This window comes from Carassius gibelio, chromosome B12 (genome assembly GCF_023724105.1).
Source record: "Carassius gibelio isolate Cgi1373 ecotype wild population from Czech Republic chromosome B12, carGib1.2-hapl.c, whole genome shotgun sequence".
Classification (NCBI taxonomy): domain Eukaryota; kingdom Metazoa; phylum Chordata; class Actinopteri; order Cypriniformes; family Cyprinidae; genus Carassius; species Carassius gibelio.
This window is the reverse complement of record NC_068407.1, coordinates 5333457-5353509: the sequence shown is the minus strand read 5'-3', so window position 1 is coordinate 5353509 and position 20053 is coordinate 5333457. Positions and strand designations below refer to the sequence as shown.

The 20053-nt window shown below is 35.3% G+C and overlaps 1 protein-coding gene across 5 annotated transcripts; it reads right to left on the bottom strand.

Moving 5' to 3' along the window:
• Positions 1 to 1801: 1801 nt before the first annotated feature.
• Positions 1802 to 18179, bottom strand: st6galnac (ST6 (alpha-N-acetyl-neuraminyl-2,3-beta-galactosyl-1,3)-N-acetylgalactosaminide alpha-2,6-sialyltransferase). 5 transcript variants are annotated; one of them, XR_008156168.1, is made up of 12 exons: positions 18069 to 18179; positions 15451 to 15816; positions 12270 to 12849; positions 9623 to 9788; positions 8031 to 8205; positions 7633 to 7771; positions 7193 to 7296; positions 6919 to 7002; positions 6215 to 6314; positions 3017 to 5426; positions 2860 to 2925; positions 1802 to 2279 (listed from the first exon to the last, which is right to left on the bottom strand). XR_008156168.1 is itself a non-coding variant. In XM_052570395.1 (11 exons), exons 2-11 carry the CDS (start codon positions 15585 to 15587, stop codon positions 5256 to 5258), a joined length of 1494 nt encoding a protein of 497 aa, XP_052426355.1. In that variant the 5' UTR covers positions 15588 to 15816; positions 18069 to 18179; the 3' UTR covers positions 2728 to 5255. The 5 variants fall into 5 exon arrangements, 2 of the variants coding, with proteins under 2 accessions (XP_052426355.1, XP_052426354.1); XR_008156167.1 differs by having other exon boundaries at positions 2860 to 5426; XR_008156166.1 differs by lacking the exon at positions 1802 to 2279 and having other exon boundaries at positions 2728 to 2925.
• Between the last annotated feature and the right edge of the window lie 1874 nt (positions 18180 to 20053).

Sequence of the window (20053 nt, the reverse complement as noted above, 5' to 3'; positions counted from 1 at the left end):
TTAACATGAAAAATGAAAACGAAACTGTGCTGACAATCCATTTTACCTCTGTGAAGATATATATAAAATAAGACAAAAATTTGTATAATGAATGTTTATGAATTTTCTTGTTGACTTTGGAAACATTTTATCATATGATTATATGGGGTCATGAAGATTTTATTTTTTCAAATTTAGTTAATATATTTAGCAATGATGTAGTAAAATAATCAAAAGTCTGATGTATAAAAATAGATATTTTCTACACAGAAGGAAAAACATGGTGATATCTCTGAGAATCTCTGGTGTGCTCATGACCATCTGAGCAAAGCTGAGTTTGATCTGAGAGCTTCAGCAGATTCTAGAGAGAAGACAACAGGAGGAGCCCAATCAGTATATGCACTTAAACACACACATGCAATTCTTTCGTTAAAACCAGTTTTGATGGTACAACATGACGTGTGATTAAATTGCATATTGTGACAGCTATGGAAAATGCTATGTTTTCATTAGGAGGCATAAAATATTTCTAAAAAGAGAAATTTAGTTTCTTTCATGATGCATCTTTGTGGCATGAGACGTAACAGCTTACATAATAAATTGCCAGTATCTTAGGATGCTTAATTTAAACCAGAAAGCCCCCCCCCCCCCACCCCACAGAGTGTTCTTTAGCCTTTCCCCCATTTGTCATCGTCCCTCTTCTGTGCTGATCCACTTGGCTGTGTGGCAAACAGCCATCTAACTCGATTACATGCTTCTTCCTTAACCGACTGCAACAGCCAACCAAAAGCTGGACACACAGTAAAGTGATTATACACAGGAGCACAACCTAATGCACATCAAGGTGTATGTGTCTGAACAGCTATCAGAGCTGTCGTTTCTGAAGTCTAGAGCCGAGGGCAAAACGCGAGAGAGCAAAACACAGCCACTAAATCAGCTCGATTTATATTTGCACAGACTCTTGTGTTCTGCCATGTCAATACCAAGAGACTGGGGAAACTTAACTTCTGAATGTGAGAATGGGGGAAAAAAACAGAGAAGAGAATGAATGTACATACTGTAAGACATACAAATCATCTGAAGGGTAATATATGCTACTATATGTTACTGCTTATAGCTTTATTATGTAACTCACATTGCATAACAACACAAATATGACAAAGAATAAGACTCCTCGTTCTTTGTAAATGACTATAAATAGCCAGTTAAATAATGTACTGCTTATTTTAGGAACATTTCCAGTACAAATAACAGCTGTTGTTATATTAATCTCAGACCAAAAATAGAGATCTGCTGGCAGAGTACAGTTAAAAGAATAAATCACCCAAGAAATCTAAATTTGCTTAAAATGTACTCTCTCTCTCTCTGGCCATCCAATATGTAAATGAGTAGTTTTTCATGTCTGTATGAAATGAATCCATCACTAAGGCATTTTAACCTTAAACTATTGTTCCTGGCTGATTTATTTCTTTAGAACATGTAAAACAGTGCTTGATCTGTACATATTTCTCTCCTGATTCAGACTTGATAAAAGTTTTCAATAGAGAAAGCAATATATGGATAGAGGACTCCATTTGAGCTGGAAGCAGCAATTTTAAGTTCTTAATGATTGATAAACATCTTAATGATGGATGAACTTTTTTTTTGCTTCACAAGACATTAACGGATGGACTGTTTATGTTTTTTATCAGCTGTCTAAACTAACTAAACAAACACATTAACATCTTGGATACCCTGAGGGTGAGTAGATTTTTAGTAAATGTTTATTTTTGGCTGAACTATTTCTATAAGGTACAGAGTGGACATAAATGATGGCAGATGATCAAAGAACGTACAATTTAATTGCATAAATTCACAGGTTATTGATGGCAAAACAAGAACAACAATGCTGTTTCTGTCAGGTCTCCAACCAGGTCTTTTAAGGCCACACTTTTGCTTCATTAACATAAGTCATATTGCAAGTCGTGCCTTTGGGGGAAGTAAGATGCTGCCTCTCAGAGGAGCCATAGACTCGAGACTTCATTTCCCTCATTATTCAAATGGTGAGAGTTAATGATCATTACAATTATTAAAACATCTTTCACCCGTCGTGTAAACACTCATTTATACAGTACATGATAACATCTCTGCGTCAGTCATTATTATTAAAGACGTTATGCTTACACAAGCATGTAGAGAGGGTTACTGGAGCTAAAATGTTGCATCTATTTTGATACTGAAACTTCCAAATATATTTAAGCTGACATAACAGCAGATGGCTTTGGACCGCAGATGAAGTTGCTCTGGGCATGATGGTGAATCTGAGTGAAAAAGACATTGATCAAATTCCAGATGAGGCAACAAGATAAAATTCACTGCATTATAAGAATACTATTGACTAGTCAGTGCCTTAAATTAATCTGATAATATGCTGTGGATATTTATTGATTTATTTTTTTTGTATCCATATTTGAAATGGTAGTCTTTAATACACATCCAGTTTCTGAATCAAAATTCATTTTTAGGTCTTACTTCTGATATGCTTTATCAGAAGTGAAATGATATGCTTTAGTCTCTTCTTACAGTATATACATAGCTGTCTGTATGAATAGATTTAAAAAAAAAAACACCAAAAGTATATGATAATATATTATCAATGGTGTCAAATGCTGTCTGTATGAATAGATGAAAAAAAACAAACACCAAAAGTATATGATAATATATTATCAATGGTGTCAAATGGTAATTCAAACATTTTTTAAAAAAATGTTCCTTTTTTGTTTGACTAATTTCATGTTCACGTATCTGTGGCATCAAATTCAGATGCATGTAACGCTTGCAAAAACATCTTGTGTCATTAAAGTGTCTTCAAGTTATTGAATGGGTCCTTTCCTCTCTCACCAGAAAAATAGTACAGTATGTTTCTAGATTTCATGACAGAGTTTAAATCCTCAGAGGTGCAGGAGTCTATAAAAAAAGAATGTTCAGTCTCAGAATAAAGAAAAAAAGTGAACCGTGAGTGTAAAAAGATAAAGAAAGCTGCAGAGAAACACCTCACCCACACGCTGTCATTTAACAGTGTGAAATTCATCACAAGACTGTAATTTAAGCATTCACAGCCCACTTTTACATTGTCAGTCTGTTTGTGCACTGTCATCATCTCTGGCTGAACAACATCTTTCTCTGATATTTTGTCCATGGTCTGTATCCTACCCCAGGCGCCTCTGTCAGGTGAAGACACACAGGTCATTATGGAGTCAGCAGACATTGATAGAGATGGACGTCTGGAACTCAGAGGTAAACAAATCACATTCAGTGCCTCCGTGTTCAGGTCTTATAATCCAACCATTAATTACACAGACAGCGCACTAAAGTGAGGTGTGTACACATTAATTATATGACGAATAAGCCTGCAACTGCGAACATTCAACACTAGATGGCAGAAGAGGGCAGGAACGGCAAATCACATGTTGCAACGTTTTATCAGAATTCTTCTAGTTTATGAGCATCCATTGCAATCGCCTTTAGAATATGATTGTCTCATCGTCTTTTATTGGTATTTAAAACACATGACTCACCGACTCCTGAACACTGGGAAAGAAGCACTTTTAGAAGTCTCCCGGTGACAAAGTGTGACGATGTAGATAAAAGAGAAAAAAATGTGAAAATGTTCTTCACACTAATAAAAATGGTTCTGCTAAGAACTGTTCATCGATATGTTCTTTCGGAAATAAAATGGTTCTTTACTATGGCATCACTGTGTAAACACCCTTTTTGAATCTTTGATTTTTAGACTTACCGCTAGATGCCGCTAAAATTGACACACTGCAATTTAAATGTAAAATATATTGAACTCTAGATTAAGTTGCCAGATTTATGGCCTGACGACAAGCCGTTTAGGGATATACATTGTACTACATCGCCCTCAAACTGTATTTATGTGATCAAATATTGCTTAAGGAAGTGATAGTATAAGCTGGTACAAATATTTAGCTCCATAAAGCAAACTGACATTATTTCAGTCAGTTCACCCCTTATGTACACAGAAACATAAATATAATGTGGACAATGAAAAGTAAAACAATACCAGCATTCTGGGAGTTAGAGTATGTATATATCTCTTAGATTTAGCTCTAAACACTTTTAAGGTTATTTTTAAGTTCAACTACTATTTAAACCGAACTATATAGAACTGATTTCCACACTATAACTAAGGCCCATATTCACAGCACTCTGAGAAAAAACAGAGGCATATCATTTTTAAATCAACAACACCATTTCAAAGGATTTATTATGAGTTTAAAATACACCCTTGCTTTAGGACCATCGTTCAATCTCTGTTACTAGCATTTGTTTCCAAAAATATGTTTTATTAAAGTTGGAATGATTTATGAACTCGTGAACCAGGAGTGTGGTGATCCTCGACACCAGTTAATTTGAGTGAACATAGCAGTTCAATTATTTGGTAAAGAATTTGTTAAATACAATCATGAGATAGCATCAAGTGACCAAACACACCATAGCAGGATCAAACAAATCACAAAAGAAATTCACATTTTGATTCAAACAGATTGTAAGCCATAAGCTATTGCACTTTAAAGCTTCCAAGTAAAGTTAAGCTGTAAACATTACAGCCCAAGCATAAAAAGTCTCTTAAAAACAAAAACTTCTTCATTTCCACGTGATGCAACATGGCAACAGATACATTTTGAACGGACCACCTAGAAACATTTATACTCGCACGCAATGTTAAAAATAGGATTAAGAATTAAAAATAAAATCATTTAAATTATTCTCTTTGGTTGAGTATTTTTCACGTAGTGTTCTCTGAATCGCTGTTTCTCACACGCCATGACAGTCCAGCGTGTGAGAAGTATTAAGGCACTTATTACAGAATCTTTGTACGTGGCCCAAATTAAGACCATGATTCGTCCTGCCCAGCCTCGATGTGAAATGACTCAATATGTGTGAACAAACAGCAGCCGAGAACACAAGAGTTATTCAGTCATTCCTGAACACTATATCGATGTTTACAAGGCCTCTCCCTAAAACACATGTCAGCCATTTGTCTCTCGTGAATTGACTCAAAAGACAATCAATCTAAAGTGTTGACTACATAGCCTCTGCACGTAGTTTTTTGTTGAACAACAGTTATTAACTTTTCCTTCAGAAGGCAAATATGTCTAATACCATTGGGGGAATAACAGGCTTGTCCTTCACACACCTACCAGAGGTTTTTCAGTTCTTCTCACAATAAAAAACACGTTATACAGTGTGTAGCGTCCATCCATATGTGCTTATCGGCGCATGAAGAGATTGATCAGACCGGCATTATGCAGCTCTTGCCACAACCTCATTTCCATTCGCATGTCATGATTGGCATAGAAATGCACTTCATGGCGCTGTTTGTCGTAGTAGTGGTCTGAATACATACTGTAGTCAGGGGTCATGAACCCGTAAGCATCAACCTGTTATAAAACAAACATCATCATATGATCAGTAACTTTCCTTGGCAGACAAAAAAGGTTAAAAGGTTAATATGCCATCATTTGAAAATAATAGGCTTTGAATCTACGGTAAAAGCCTAACTGACTGTAGTTTGGTTTTGTGTCTGTTGCTAAAGCAGCCATGTCATTTTAGGTTGCTATGAGTCTTTGAGGTTTTATCATGGCTCGTACATGATTGTGCCACATCTCTAGTGCAATGCTGTACCATTTTTTACAAATGTCAAAATGTATTCTAAACTAATCACGCACTATGGTAAAACGCTTTTGAGGGCCTAACGTAGTATTATGCAAGGAACCACATGAAAGTAAGACTTAATCTGCCTTGTGATCATAATTTGTTTGGGGAGGAACAAAAACAGCAGTGAATTTTATGTATAGGAACATTTTGAATGCTTTTTTGACAAGCCTGGTTTGGTTTTATTACAGCAGTACTGTTATTGTGCGTCTTTAACATGTCACAATCCTGTCCTGTCTGTTTAGACTACACATATAGTGCATGTTAAATAGGTATCATAAAGGGGTTTTTAAACCTTTGACAAACTTGTAAAGTTATTGTAAGTGTTTTCATACAAGTTTAGGTACAAAGATCTGTACAACATTGTAATTATGATGTCATCAATTGTGACACACTTCTAAAATGAGACAGAAAACAATATGGATGTCAAAACTCACTTTAAAGCAGGGTCCATTCTTAAGGAACCTTTTTGCTTTCATTAAAATATCAATTAAAAAAATCGAAGCAAACCAACCTGGTCACATGTATGAATAGCAGCAAGGAGCATCACTGCTCCTGTCGACGGCCTGTAAATTCCTCTCGCGTTTGTTTTCAGAAGGTTTGAATGCAGGAACCTTGATGACAAAAAGGAAAGAGTTAAACTTCAACACATACATAGAAATAGAGACCAAAAAAAAAAAAAGATAAATCATCCAACCAATTCTGGATGATCTGTGGTCAAATATTTGTCCACAAATATCAATGGCCACTCCCATATGACTTTGTTCTCACACAATTTCAATTGATCTTTTGAACTCTCTAATCATCAAAGAGTCCTGAAAATGAAAATCATGTTTTTCACCAAAAAAGAAAAAAAAGAAAAAAAAAAGAAGCTCAACTGTTTTCAGCATTAAAAATTATAAAAAGGTTTTCCTGGGCAGCAAATCAACATATTAGGATGATCATGGGACAGTGAGAATTCTGCTTTGCCTTCACAACTATACTTTAAATGAAATTAAAAACAGAAAAAAGTTTTCAATTTGTAATAATATTTCACAATATTACAATTTTTACTGCATTTTTGAACATATAAATGCAGAGACAAAAGTTTTGAACAGCAGTGTATTTTGGAAGCAGTCCTTCAATAAGCAGAATAATGTGCAGTTGATCTCTTAGTCTAGGATTAATTTAGTAATAGCTACTATACAAGAGTAAATGATCCCCTCAGTGTTTGTTTACCTGTTTCGGAGGTAGCGGATAAAGTCTGGGTGGTAGATTTTGAATTTTTCAACAGTCACATCTTCACCAAAGTATGTAGGGGGCCTTCAAGAGATATGCATTATAATTAAATTAAGTGTTATTTGTGCATATAATAAAAGTGTCAATTATTTACATAAAACAAAACAGTGAGAGTTAAATCACGTCTGATGGACTTTATCTGATGTAGTGATCAAGGATACGCTTAAGGAACCTTGGACGTGTCAGTTTATATAATGTTTTTTATTATATTTACTTTTTGCTGCGCTCAGGGCCTTGATCAATTGCTGTGTGTGTGGAAGCCGCCTTCATAAGAATATAATCTCGGTCATGGTCTGGCAGGAATATGTACCTGGTTTCCTACACAGATGGAGATGAACAGAAATAAGAGATAGTCGCAGCAAACAACCTCCCAACTCAATAGCAACACACTTCCCTAAACAAAAGCGTGTTGAACTTTTAGATCAAGGCATTCTCAACACCGTGGGTTCCATTTCCAGGGAAAGGCATACCTTGATTGCAGTTTAATAAAATGCATTATGTAATTTATTTGCTTCATTATCAACTTTCACACTGCGTTTTCTCGGAATCTGAGGATAGTCTAATCAAAGTCTAATCATAGAACAGATCACAGTCAAAGGACTCAATTTTGACGAAGAGTGGAGTTAGAGAGTCTTATCTTTAAAGAATGCTTACCTTGGATATAGGTGGCCCTCTGTAGCCTATGTGAGCATAGCTATTTATGGAGTTTCGCATGGTGTTGGTTGAGAATGTGTAGAAGGAAGTCCGGGATCCCACATCATCCTCAAACCCTTTAAGAGCCGCACCATTTACCCTACAGGTGGGAGACAATTAATCAATTAATGACATTAATCAATAAACATCATTATCCTTAGATTTTAGAGAGAGAAGAGTCTAAATAATTAAAACATAACCCAAAACATTGGTTTAAAGGAAAACTACGCCATTAAAAAAAATCATACAAATCAGTCAAAGGCTTTAAGACATGCATAAGATACATATAAATACTTTCCTTTTGAGATTTGCCTCACTTTGAGGAGCACTTAATATCTCTTAATGATCTACCTCCTCACCTAAAGACGTAGTGATGGTCATCGATCTCCTTGCCTTTCCTTGAACCATTCAGTATTCCCCCATTTCCCACCACAGCGCAGCGAATGCAATCGGATCGTTCTGCTCTATTCTCCCAGTCATCAAACATCATCCGATTTGCAGTTCTATTTAAAATTGCCAGTGAGCTATTCAAAACTGTCACAAATCCACAAAAAAGAGAGAAGTGGTTCATGTCAGACATACAGTATCATGTAACTTTTAATAAGATAATACAAGTAACACTACAACAAAACTGCATATACAATACATGTAGTTCATTGTAATGTGGTCAAAAGTAGACAGAATAAAATGGATAATAATAATAATTATATATTTTAAACTAATTATTTATATGATAAATGTAAGTTCTTATCTGTTAATTGCTTTTGGCAATAGTGAATTCTGTGAAGCCAGTTTAAAAAATTTAATCAGATATATATATATATATTTTTTGTAAATAATTGTATTAGCTAAAAATACAGTCAAAACCGAAGCACAAAAAGTAATGATACAAATTATAATAGCTATATCAGTGGTTTTCAACCTGTGGTCCGTATTGCAGGTGGGCCGCCAATTATTTCATGTTCATTTCCAGTCCATTCTAGGTCTGTGCGATTAAAGAAATGGTCATAAAATCACGATTTGAGTGTGCACGATTTCTAAATCGCTTTAGCACGATTTTTCACGGCCCTGACCTCCCGCAGTATGCTATACGATCCAGTCAGAATCCATTGCACCTAGCGTGAGAACAGAACAGACTGGGCATATCCCTGTAACTCCAGGTTCACACTCTATCTGTGATACGCCTTTTGTCCGAGCCCATGTTGACGGATCAGAGCGTTCACACTGCACGCGGTAAAAGGCTAGAAATAAAAACGTGCGAAAATAATTAATATCTAACACATGAGCATAGAGAGAGTTGTGAGTGCACAGGACGCAGTTTAAGTGAGATAAGACACGTTTTAAGTACACACACTCTGTCCGCGCAGAGCAGCGTGTATCTGAGCAAGCACGTCTGGTTTTGTGACTGTGCAAAGGAAATCTGCATGCGAACAGAGAGATTCGCACTCGTGCATTATTTTAATGTGCTTTTGCATTATATTTATGCGCTCTGTATACAGGGGATTTATTTATTTATTTGCCATAAGTCTATACATTTTGTTACATCTTTACCATAGGGATAATTTTGAATTATATATGTTCTAGAGACGTTACAGCTTTTTGATAAAGTTCTTATTGGTTTTCCTTTGGAAATATGTTTCAAATTAATCCTGAATGCAAAATGCAAAGGTTTCAATTTTTTTTGTCCATTTCGCACAGCCCTGTTTCATTCAATAAATACAGTTAACAATCTATCTTCTGAGTACTAAGTTATTAACCCAACAATAGCGGGGTCAGTTAATTTTTTTGAAGTGGGCCGCAGAAACATATGTGTGTGGTTGTGTGGGCTGCGAGTTGAAAAAGGTTGGGAACCACTGGGCTATATAACTCTGAAACCTTGGACAATACTGAGCAGGTAAATTATACGTTTTAGAGATTAGTGACGTCAAGCAGATACCCCAAAACAACACACCTTCAGCTTTGACACTTCCCCAGCCGTGTGCTCCACTAAAGTGACTCAACCGCTGGTACTCTTCTGGACTAAAATGCTTTGCCCATTGGAGCACTGGAATATTGTGCAGAAACATCTCAGCAAATTGAGTCTGAGGCACACGCTTTCTAATATTGTTGGGACAGTTCTGCAATAAAAACAAATATTACAAGAGAAGTTAGTATATAGGGCAGCTGAAAACACCATTTTCACATTTAAACAATGATGGCTAACAACGAAACTGTAAAAATTTATCCTGTTTTTTTTTTTTTTACATGCATTACAATACAAAGAGTATTATTGTAAATACTGTTACAAATTAAAATAACTGTTTACTATTGTAATCTATTTTAAAATATAATTTATTCTTGAGTAAAATATGGAGTGCCACTAGTATCTGTCCTAGGTCCTCTGCTATTTTCAATATACGTGTTGCCCCTTGATAATATTGTTAGAAAATATGGGATTAGTTTCCACTGTTATGCTGATGATACTCAACTATCTCAACGAGACCAGATTAAACATCTACATTGTCTAAATTAACAGAGTGTATTTAATCTTTTAAAAGATTGGATGACCAATAATTTTCTCCTATTAAATTCGGATAAGACAGAGATATTACTTATTGGACCAAAAAACAGCACACAGAATCTTGTAGATTACAATCTGAAACTAGCCGGATGTACTTACTTCCTCTACAGTCAATAATCTGGGTCTTATCTTTTGAAAACCATATTTCCCATGTTACAAAAACAGCATTCTTCCATCTTAGAAACATTGCCAAGCTATGAAACAAGTCACCTGTATCTGATGCAGAAAAGCTAGTTAATGCATTCATGACCTCTAGACTGGACTATTGTAATGCACTGCTAGAGGGTTGTCCTGCATCTTCAATAAATGAGCTACAGGTAAAAATGAAGCGGCTAGAGTCCTTACCAGGTCAAGAAAATAAATATATCATATTACCCCAATTTGACAGTCTCTGCACTAGCTACCTACTGTATTATGTTCTGTCTCAGTTACAAATTATTATTACTTACTTATAAGGCCCTTAATGGTTTAGCTCCTGCATACCAAACTAGCCTTATGCCACACTAAAATCCTTCACACTCCCTAAGGTCACAAAATGCTAGACATTTGCTAGTACCTAGGATAGCAAAGTCCTCTAAAGGAGGTAGAGCTTTTTTGCACTTGGTTCCCAAACTCTGGAGTAGCCGTCCTTATAATGTTAGGGGTTCAGACACACTCTCTCAGTTTAAATCTAGATTAAAAACACATCTCTTTCACCAAGCATTTGAATAATGCATCTCATGATTTGTGAATGCAGTTGTATCTGATCAAATGCGCATTATTAATCTTTATCTTGGGTTAAACTAATTAATTTGAATTGGTTGGAACAGCAGCTATGTTAATTATGTCTCTATTTGTTTCTCTGTTTTGCCACAGGATTTACACAAGCTTCAGTCTGGATCCAGAACACCTGAGAAGAGATGATGCCAACCCCTCAGAGGACCTCAGATGATGCTAACCCTGAAACAACATACAGAACTAACAAATATTGATTGAAGTGTGATTGCATCATATGAAAATTGCAGTTAATAGTGTTCTTCATCTGGTTGACTATGTCTTGTATTAATTTATCTGAAAATTCCTGTCATATGCACATAAAGGGAAGTCGTGGCCTAGTGGTTAGAGAGTTTGATTCCTAACCCTAGGGTTGTGGGTTCGAAATCTGGGCCGGCAATACCACGACTTAGGTGCCCTTGAGCAAGGCATTGAACCCCCAACTGCTCCCTGGGCGCCGCAGCATAAATGGCTGCCCACTGCTCCAGGTGTGTGTTCACGGTGTGTGTGCACTTTGGATGGGTTAAATGCAGAGCACGAATTTTAAATAGGAGTCACCATACTTGGATGAACGTCACGTCACTTTCATAAACTGACAGTCACCATTGATAAGCTACTACTAAATATTAAAGAAACTTAATTTTCTGTAAAGTTGCTTTGCGATGATTTGTATTGTAAAAAGCACTAAACAAATCACTTGAATTGAACTGAAATTGAATAGATGAAATTTTCAGCATCATTACTCCACACTTCAGTGTCACATGATCCTTCAGAAATCATTCAAATATGCTGATTTGGTGCTTTAGAAACATTTCTTATGATTATCAGTTATTGTTTTGTGGAAGCCATAATACATTTTATTTCAGGGTTCTATTATGAACAGAAAGTTTAAAATAACAGCATTTATTCTTTTCTATATGCCTTTACTGTCACTTTTGATCAAATTAATGCATTCTTGCTGAATAAAACCATAAAATGATTTTCACTGGTCACAGTTGAGTTGTTACGTTTGGTTTCTAATTTGAGACATTTAGTATAATATTTTTTCATTGTCACCTAAATAAAAGGATGCGGTTTTGTAACCTTAGCTTACTACATACTGCTTTGCTTTTTCTCCGGACATCCGCTGGTTTGCTGAATTTGAATGACCATTACATTTGAATGACCACTGCATTTGTACAAACATTTCAATAAACCTGACTTTAAGCAGGTGGCATCTGCACTCACTCACTCACTCACTCTCACTATACTAACATAGATAATACTAAGCCAAAAAAACACTTACGGTTTGTGAAGGAAAGTCATCTGTGGCATACTGGTCACCAAAAAAGTCAGTCTCAGTGGGTTTTGGCACTGGTTTTAAGGAGATTGTGATTGAATTTGCTTGATCAGACTTTGCATCATTTCCTGACACTGATTTCTGCAATGAATTCTGAAAATCTGATTTCTGCAATGAATTCTGAAAATCTGATTTCTGCAATGAATTCTGAACATCTGATTTCTGCAATGATTTCATAACATCTGGTTTCTGAAATGAATTCTGAACATCTGGTTTCTGCAATGAATTCTGAACATCTGATTTCTGCAATGAATTCTGAACATCTGATTTCTGCAATGAATTCTGAACATCTGATTTCTGCAATGATTTCATAACATCTGGTTTCTGAAATGAATTCTGAACATCTGGTTTCTGCAATGAATTCTGAACATCTGATTTCTGCAATGAATTCTGAACATCTGATTTCTGCAATGAATTCTGAACATCTGATTTCTGCAATGAATTTTGCCCCAGTTGAGTGTCCAGTTCATTCTCAGAAGATGGTTGATTTTTCAAAGAAATGCTGTTATTCCTGTCAGAAAAAAACCTGCAGGCAAGAAAAAAATAAAATAGAATAAGCAAGGTTTTTTAATTCTTCACATCCTAACAGCAAGAATGAAGCCAGAGACCACCAGCTTATTTAAAGGGACCATTAGGAAGAGGGAAACCACTGAATCGTACATCAATATTTCACTGTTTGCCATAGAAAACAGCTGACTTCATATCCGATACATCAGCAAACACATCTTAATGAAAACACGCATGACAGACGTTTGCTAACTTTAAACTGGGGCAGGTGCCTCATTGTTCAATACAATAAAAAGCAGATGATTGATGTGAGAAAAGTAAATAAAAACTATATATAAATCAGATGTATAAATCAAATGAAACTGGCACAATACTTCAAAAGTCATAAAGAAATAGCTCGCCTAAAATATTAAAATTGCTTACTCTCGGGGCATGTAGAAGAGTTTGTTTCTTCATCTAAACAAATTTGGAGAAATTTAGCATTACATCACTTGCTCACCAATAGATCATCTGCAGTGTATGGGTGCCATCAGAGTTCAAAGGGTAGATAAAAATAATAATCTTCACTTAATCCATATAACTCCAGTCCATGAGTAATTATATATATATATATATATATATATATATATATATATATATATATATATATATATATGTCAGAAAAATAATTTTTGGAAGATGTTTTTAACTTTAAACCAGTGTCAAAATATGAGCCTATGATTTTTGATGCCTCTAATATGAGTCTAAACTTTATGATACTTCTAATTTGAGTACATTTTATGACACCTCTTCTTCCCCTGATGTCCTCTCACATCAACATCTACTGACATACAGTATCTGTTCAGAGTGGTTTGGACTGTTTTCACTTATAAACAGTGCTTGATCTATGCATATTTCTCTCCTGATCAAGGGCACTCAACTTTTTCCTCTGGAGAAAGCAATATGACAGAGGACTTGTTTTATAGTTAGAATCAATGGTTTGAAGGTACAAACATCTTAATGATGAATTTATAACAAACATATGATCAATATCAATGTTTTCACTGTGATGGACTGGAGTCGTGTGGGTTACTTGTGGATTATTGTGATGTTTGGACTCATTCTGACGGCACCCATCCACTGCAGAGGATCAAGACATGTAATGCAAAAACAAGTCTCTTCGATAGCCTGAGGGTGAGAAAATTTCAAGAGCTTTTTTTTTTTTTGTGGGAACTACAACTCATTTTTATTCATTATTCTCATTTATTAAACATAATTATAGAGTAACTTGTACAGCAGGTTTCCAAAGGGTATTGAAACGCCAAAACTACTACTAATAGAACCACAAGTTTTAATGCCAGCTAGTTTGTGCCATTTCCTGCCTTTTTTTTTTAACCATGCTTCTGTTAAAATTAGAGCGTGCCCTTTTAAAAGCATCTGAGCGACATTTCACATAACAGACCCTACTTTCAGAGCAATGATTGTGTACGCACTTCTCTAGAGAATACACTTGACCAGCGTTAAAGCCGAGTGATTCTACACCTGACTGAATTAAAGGAGCAGACCCAAAGCCGTAGATTTCGTGCTGTTCATTTCTGGCCCTTACTGCAGAATAAAGCTGATAACTAAGGAAAGGTGATATCCCAAATGGATTCGACCTTACTGCTTAAACATCTAAGGGAGTTTTTTCCTTCCGCTACCAATTTTAGCTGCTCATTGTGACATTTATAAGCTTCTATTGTTTGTGAAGCTGTTTTGGAAGAATATGTAGGCTATTGTGGAAAGTGCTGTGCAAATAAATTTAAAGTAAAATCCTAACCTCACTCCTGAAAACACAGAGACAGCAAAACATAAAATCACTCTTGTAGCTTGTGACACTAGTCTCCACAGCAACACCGAACATGGCTTCATGCAGGAATGATTATCAGAGGAAGTGTGCACTGTGATCCAGAATCTCAGGAGAAAATGACTAACTAACTGACTGACAAATGAAAAAACAGCTCAACCTTAACCTTAATCCAATTTCCTCTGTAACTTTTGTTGTTCATGCATTAATAAATAAATAAATAAATATATATTTTTATTATTATTATATAATAATATTATTATCACATTAACTTCCATCTTAAAAAAAGAAAATTAGATTTACAAGTTGCAGTAACAGTAATTTTATGAAATATTTTTACAATGTAAATTTTTCCATTGTAAACACACACAGGAATAAATTACATTTGGGAAAAAAGTATAATATATATATATATATATATATATATATATATATATATATATTTTTTTTTTTTTCAAATGTGTGTGTATATGTATATATACACATACATACATACATACATACATACATGCATACATATATAAAACACTATGATTTTCTTTGTTAATTTCAGTGTTTTTTTTTTCAAAGCAATGTCATTGTAGAATAATTTTGGGTTCCCAAAAGAAACTTTTAGTGATTTTTGTTTTTGTTTTTTTACGAAGCAGAATATGTAAAGAACATAAACATGTTTCCACTATAAATAACTTTTTTTTTTTTAATGGATATGTCCCATGGATTATTTTATTGGACTTTTATTGGTCAATAAAGAATCTATAACATCCTCTTTACAAATTTAAGATGTTCTCACTTTACCTGAAGTTTTGCAGACTCATCACTTGCCATGGCACCTGATTCTGCATAGTCACGCAAACCAGGAATAATGTCAATAACGCGACACCCAACAACCCTATGAACCACAGCACAAGCCTCGAGGGCAGCCGGCCTGTCATCGTGCTACTTTCCTTGTGTTGCAAGTCTGTGTTCCCCAGAACATCTGGTCACCTTGTAAGCACATGAGCGTTCTCCTGAGGAAGGGTTGAAGCGGTTGAAGTGTTTTGATGAAACTGGGGTTTAAAAGTGCTCCTCAAGGGAAAGGGTTGGGAGGGTCGTTGCCAATTAATTAGTAGGTTTTGAGCTCCGGCTTTCATACGTTGGAGTCTCCCGGCACCACCAGGACTTCTGTGAGAGGAGGAAAAAAAACAAAAAAACAAGTAAAACTCCACATGGCGGTTTCTACACAGTAATCCTGTTTTAATTAAAGGCCATGGAGAACCAGGAAGATGTGATCCTGGTTTCAAAGTGCACCTTTGCTCAAATAGCGTTTCAGATGCTAATTAATGGTGTCAAAAAGACTGCTGGATTTGACAAAGGAAGAAACAGGGGGGAACGGGTGAAAGGCAGAAAGAGTGAGCATGAAATTACCATACAGACAGAAAATGTGGCTGTTTTCAGAGTTGTATAAAGGAGAGGGTGAGGGAAAGCCTGAGATTCTGTTGTAAAATTGCTTGTTAGTAACTCTCCCTCCAAGAAGCGGTTCTTCTAGGAAGCCAGCATTACTCAGAGGAAATATTTCTCTATGACCACATCTCCTGCTGATGTGTCTGGCATCATGTAACTTCTCAGATCATTACACTTCAAAAAAAAATATTTTCATGTCTTGTTTTCCAGTACAAGTATTTAAACTTACTTTCAAAATAAATCAAATCAAAATAAACTTACATAAGAAGCGAAGCGCATAATTTGAATTTGAATAGGTTTTTCAGAAAACTAGACTTAAAATCATGCTCAACTAAATGCATCTTAACTTGAAAATATTTAGATATTTGTACTAAAAAACTTTTAGGAGTTCAAATGCAGCCAAGCAAGCAAAAAGCAGGTCTTTTTAGCACTTAACAAAAGGAAAGATGTGAACACATCGGACGCCCACTTTTCTCAGAGTTCACAGTCAGGCCCTCACTAAAGGAGAATAAAATTAACCCCTTCAGACCCTGCAGCCACCGAAACGGACATCTTGTGGTTTTTGGTTAAACAAATATGTTGTTGTTATTGTTAAGTACGAATACTGTTTGTTCACTGATTGGTCCGTGATCAACCAATCACAATGAATGCATGACCCCTAACTTCTGATCTGATCATGTTACAGGCGTTTTAAAAGAAAAGCATGGCTAACTGAATATACAGGACCTTTTATATGCTAATTTATATTAATCACCGTACCTATTATATTATAATCTTGATACAATCAAGTGATAATACTAAAAGTCATTTTAGGGGATCTTTCAAGGTTTTTTTATTTAATTTTTTTAGTTTAGTTGATGTCCAACACAATGAACATCAGGATATGGAAAATATGAGCAGGAACCTCATGACGAAAAGCAAGTATTTCAGAGCTAAAATATACAAATTCCAATGTTGATGTTTTATGATGAACATTACGGTTTATTATTAACAGTATTCATATAAATTTATTCATCTTCAAAGTGACTATACAACTATCATTAGATTCATAATTATTGTTAACATATGAGGAATTGTATGTTTCTTCAGTCTAGGTATCCATTGTAGAAGAAAAAAAAAAGATCAGCACAAATTTTATTTCAACATTTGAAAAAGCAAATATCAAAAGGATAATATATCATATATATATATATATATATATATATATATATATATATATATATCGCTTAGTGGAAAACTAAATCTAGTCTGAAGGTTTGTTAATACAGATATAGTGACATTAACAACTATTTGAAAGTCACTTAAGCAGAACTGGAAATATGAGTTTCCAATCTTTCCAAAATGGCCTTAGGTATGCCATTCAACATTCAGGAATCATTAAAATACCCTGAATATTCACAAGCCAGTTAGTAGTGATAAATCCCCTTAAGGAACAGAAAAATAGCTCGAAACATTTTTTGTTATTACATTTAATTCTCCACTACTCGGTCTCAAATACCATAGAATAAAGCTGAATTCAGAGGCACAAAGGCTTATATTATGAGTTTTTTGTCATCAGAATTCCTGCTATTCTTTTCCCGTCATATTTGGAATGAGAAAAATGCTATTTGTGTAAACTGGGTTCAGTGCGTGGAAATGTTCCAGTAACTTTTACTCTGCTTACAATCTCACTGAGTAATGTCTGAAATTTAAACCATAAACCAAAGTCCATCTCTTTTATGAAACTGCATAGAATTTCTCTTTGAGACTGAGAATTAAGAAAGGAAATAAGAAGCAAATCTCTCAAAATGAACTAAGACAATTAAATAAAAAAGGCAACATAAAACAAAAAGATCCAGCTTCACATCACATCAGGCAAAGTAACTGTCCCCAGACATTCGAAGTCTTCCAACTCACAGCAGCTCTTAAATCCAAGGAGAACATGTAAACAAACACGGAAAACAACTGTAAAACATGTCAAAAGAGTCTCATACCTGAAAGGGAAATCCTGTCAAGCGGAGAAGGGTGAAGTCGAGCAGCAGTGTGCCTGCTTTAACAACTCAACTCTCAGTCACACTCGCACACACTGGGCTCGAGAGGCGGCCCTATTGTGAAAGGAGTAACAGCTGCTAGCAATTGGTCAACTCCTCTTCCCCCTCCCCCAAAAGGAAGACATAAAATACGAGAAGAACAGAGAGATGGTTCTCACAACTCAGGGATATGTGAGAACAACAGTGATGAACAAAACAAACCGTGGCAAGTCAGCTGACGTTTGAAGACAGACCCTGGAACGTGCAAACTTAGGCATCAAACGGCAGACGTAAGCATGCACACGTACACAGATTACTCAAAATGACATGCAGCGACATGCTGAAGACACCCTGGGTTCACAGAGCCAGATAGTCTCCATTATCACAGCTGCCATATTTACATACTAAGCGGTTATCTTCGCACTTTTTCCACACAGTGGCCACTCCTCTTCCTGGCCATGCATGGGGTGCAAAAGTCACATGGGATCTTAGACTTAGACTGAAAAATGAATAGGATGCAATGTGACTTGTGCTTTGTATTACAAAACAAATACAGTGCAAAATTGGAAACATTTTGTGAGTGAGTAAGAGGCAAAGTAGGAGGTCAGAAATGTGGGTCATAAGGGAGGACTTTCCTACGGATGGATGTGATGCACAGATTGGCATTTACATGATTTGTTTAGCAGACACTTGTATCCAAAGTAGCTCACAAATCAGAAAACAGAAACAATTTGAACTGGGAACCAAGAAAAAAAACAAGTACTATTTTAGTGAGAAAGTGGAAGTGGTTAGTTGAGATGACAGGCCTGAAAAGTATTTTTGGCAGTTTTTAAAAAAAAAACAATTTAGATGCATTTTTCAGAACGGTGCTTTAAATTGATTAAAATTGACAGAAAATACTTCAATAAGGTTATAAAATGATTTTGATTGCAAATAAATGCTGTTCTTTTGAACTTTCTCTTCACTGAAGAACCATTTCCACAAAATATTTAGTACAACTGTTTATTACATTGATTGTAATGAGAAATGTTTCTTAAAGTTGCAGTCGGTAACTTTTGAAACTCTAGCGGTTAACAAACACAACTGCTTGCGTCTTGCGGAAGAACATTGTAGCCGGAGCCACTAGTACTGGGTTACTCCGCCGCGGTACCCCCGAAGCAATCTTAAATAGTCCAAATATAAACACTTATTATAGGTGTACCCTAGTGACTCAGGACAGGCTAAAAACACGGTTTGGAAAATGGATTCATGATGTACTCGCTTATTATATACATTTTGTAAATTTTTAACACAAAAGAAAGTTATGGACCACAGCTCTGATTGGTTGTTTCCTACCGGGAGCGGTGTATTTCTGCAAATGGCAATAGGAGCACTGGGAGGAGCCAGAGGAGCTTGATTTTTTCACAGATTATCTGTCTCATATTCTACTGTCAGGAGATAATGACAGGTTTAAGAAATATGTAAAAAACTAATTTTTACAAAAGTGACCTACTGCAGCTTTAAATGGCAAATCAGCATATTAGAATGATTTCCGAAGAATCATGTGACAGTAATGATGCTGAAAATTCAGCTTTGCATCATATTAATGTTATATTTGTTAAATATATTAAGATAAAATAATAATAATAATAATAATAATTTTACTAGTAAAAAAAAATTTCAAAACTATTTTACTGTATTTTTGGTGAAATAAACTGCTGTGATGAGCATACAAGACATATAACAATTGAATTACCGTTTTCCTTCATATCGTACTTCATGATGTAACCAATTCATTTTCCTAAATATAAATATTATTGATTCTGGAGAGTATCATGAAACTACATGCACATTATAGATAGGAAAAATATTCCAATGACTAATCTTTAGTCAACTATCCAATTGAAAAATTATAGAAAAAGGTTTTTAAGAGACATTAAATTAGGTTATCTAGTTAGATAATTGTTCCA

Excerpts from the sequence above, each read along its gene's own strand:
- st6galnac (XM_052570394.1), bottom strand. The coding sequence starts at position 15,587 with ATGACAGGCCGGCTGCCCTCGAGGCTTGTGCTGTGGTTCATAGGGTTG. Across the intron at positions 8,206-9,622 it reads GGGAAGTGTCAAAGCTGAAG|TTTTGAATAGCTCACTGGCA; the intron begins GTGTGTTGTTTT and ends GATTTGTGACAG. Across the intron at positions 7,297-7,632 it reads GAGGGCCACCTATATCCAAG|GAAACCAGGTACATATTCCT; the intron begins GTAAGCATTCTT and ends CCATCTGTGTAG.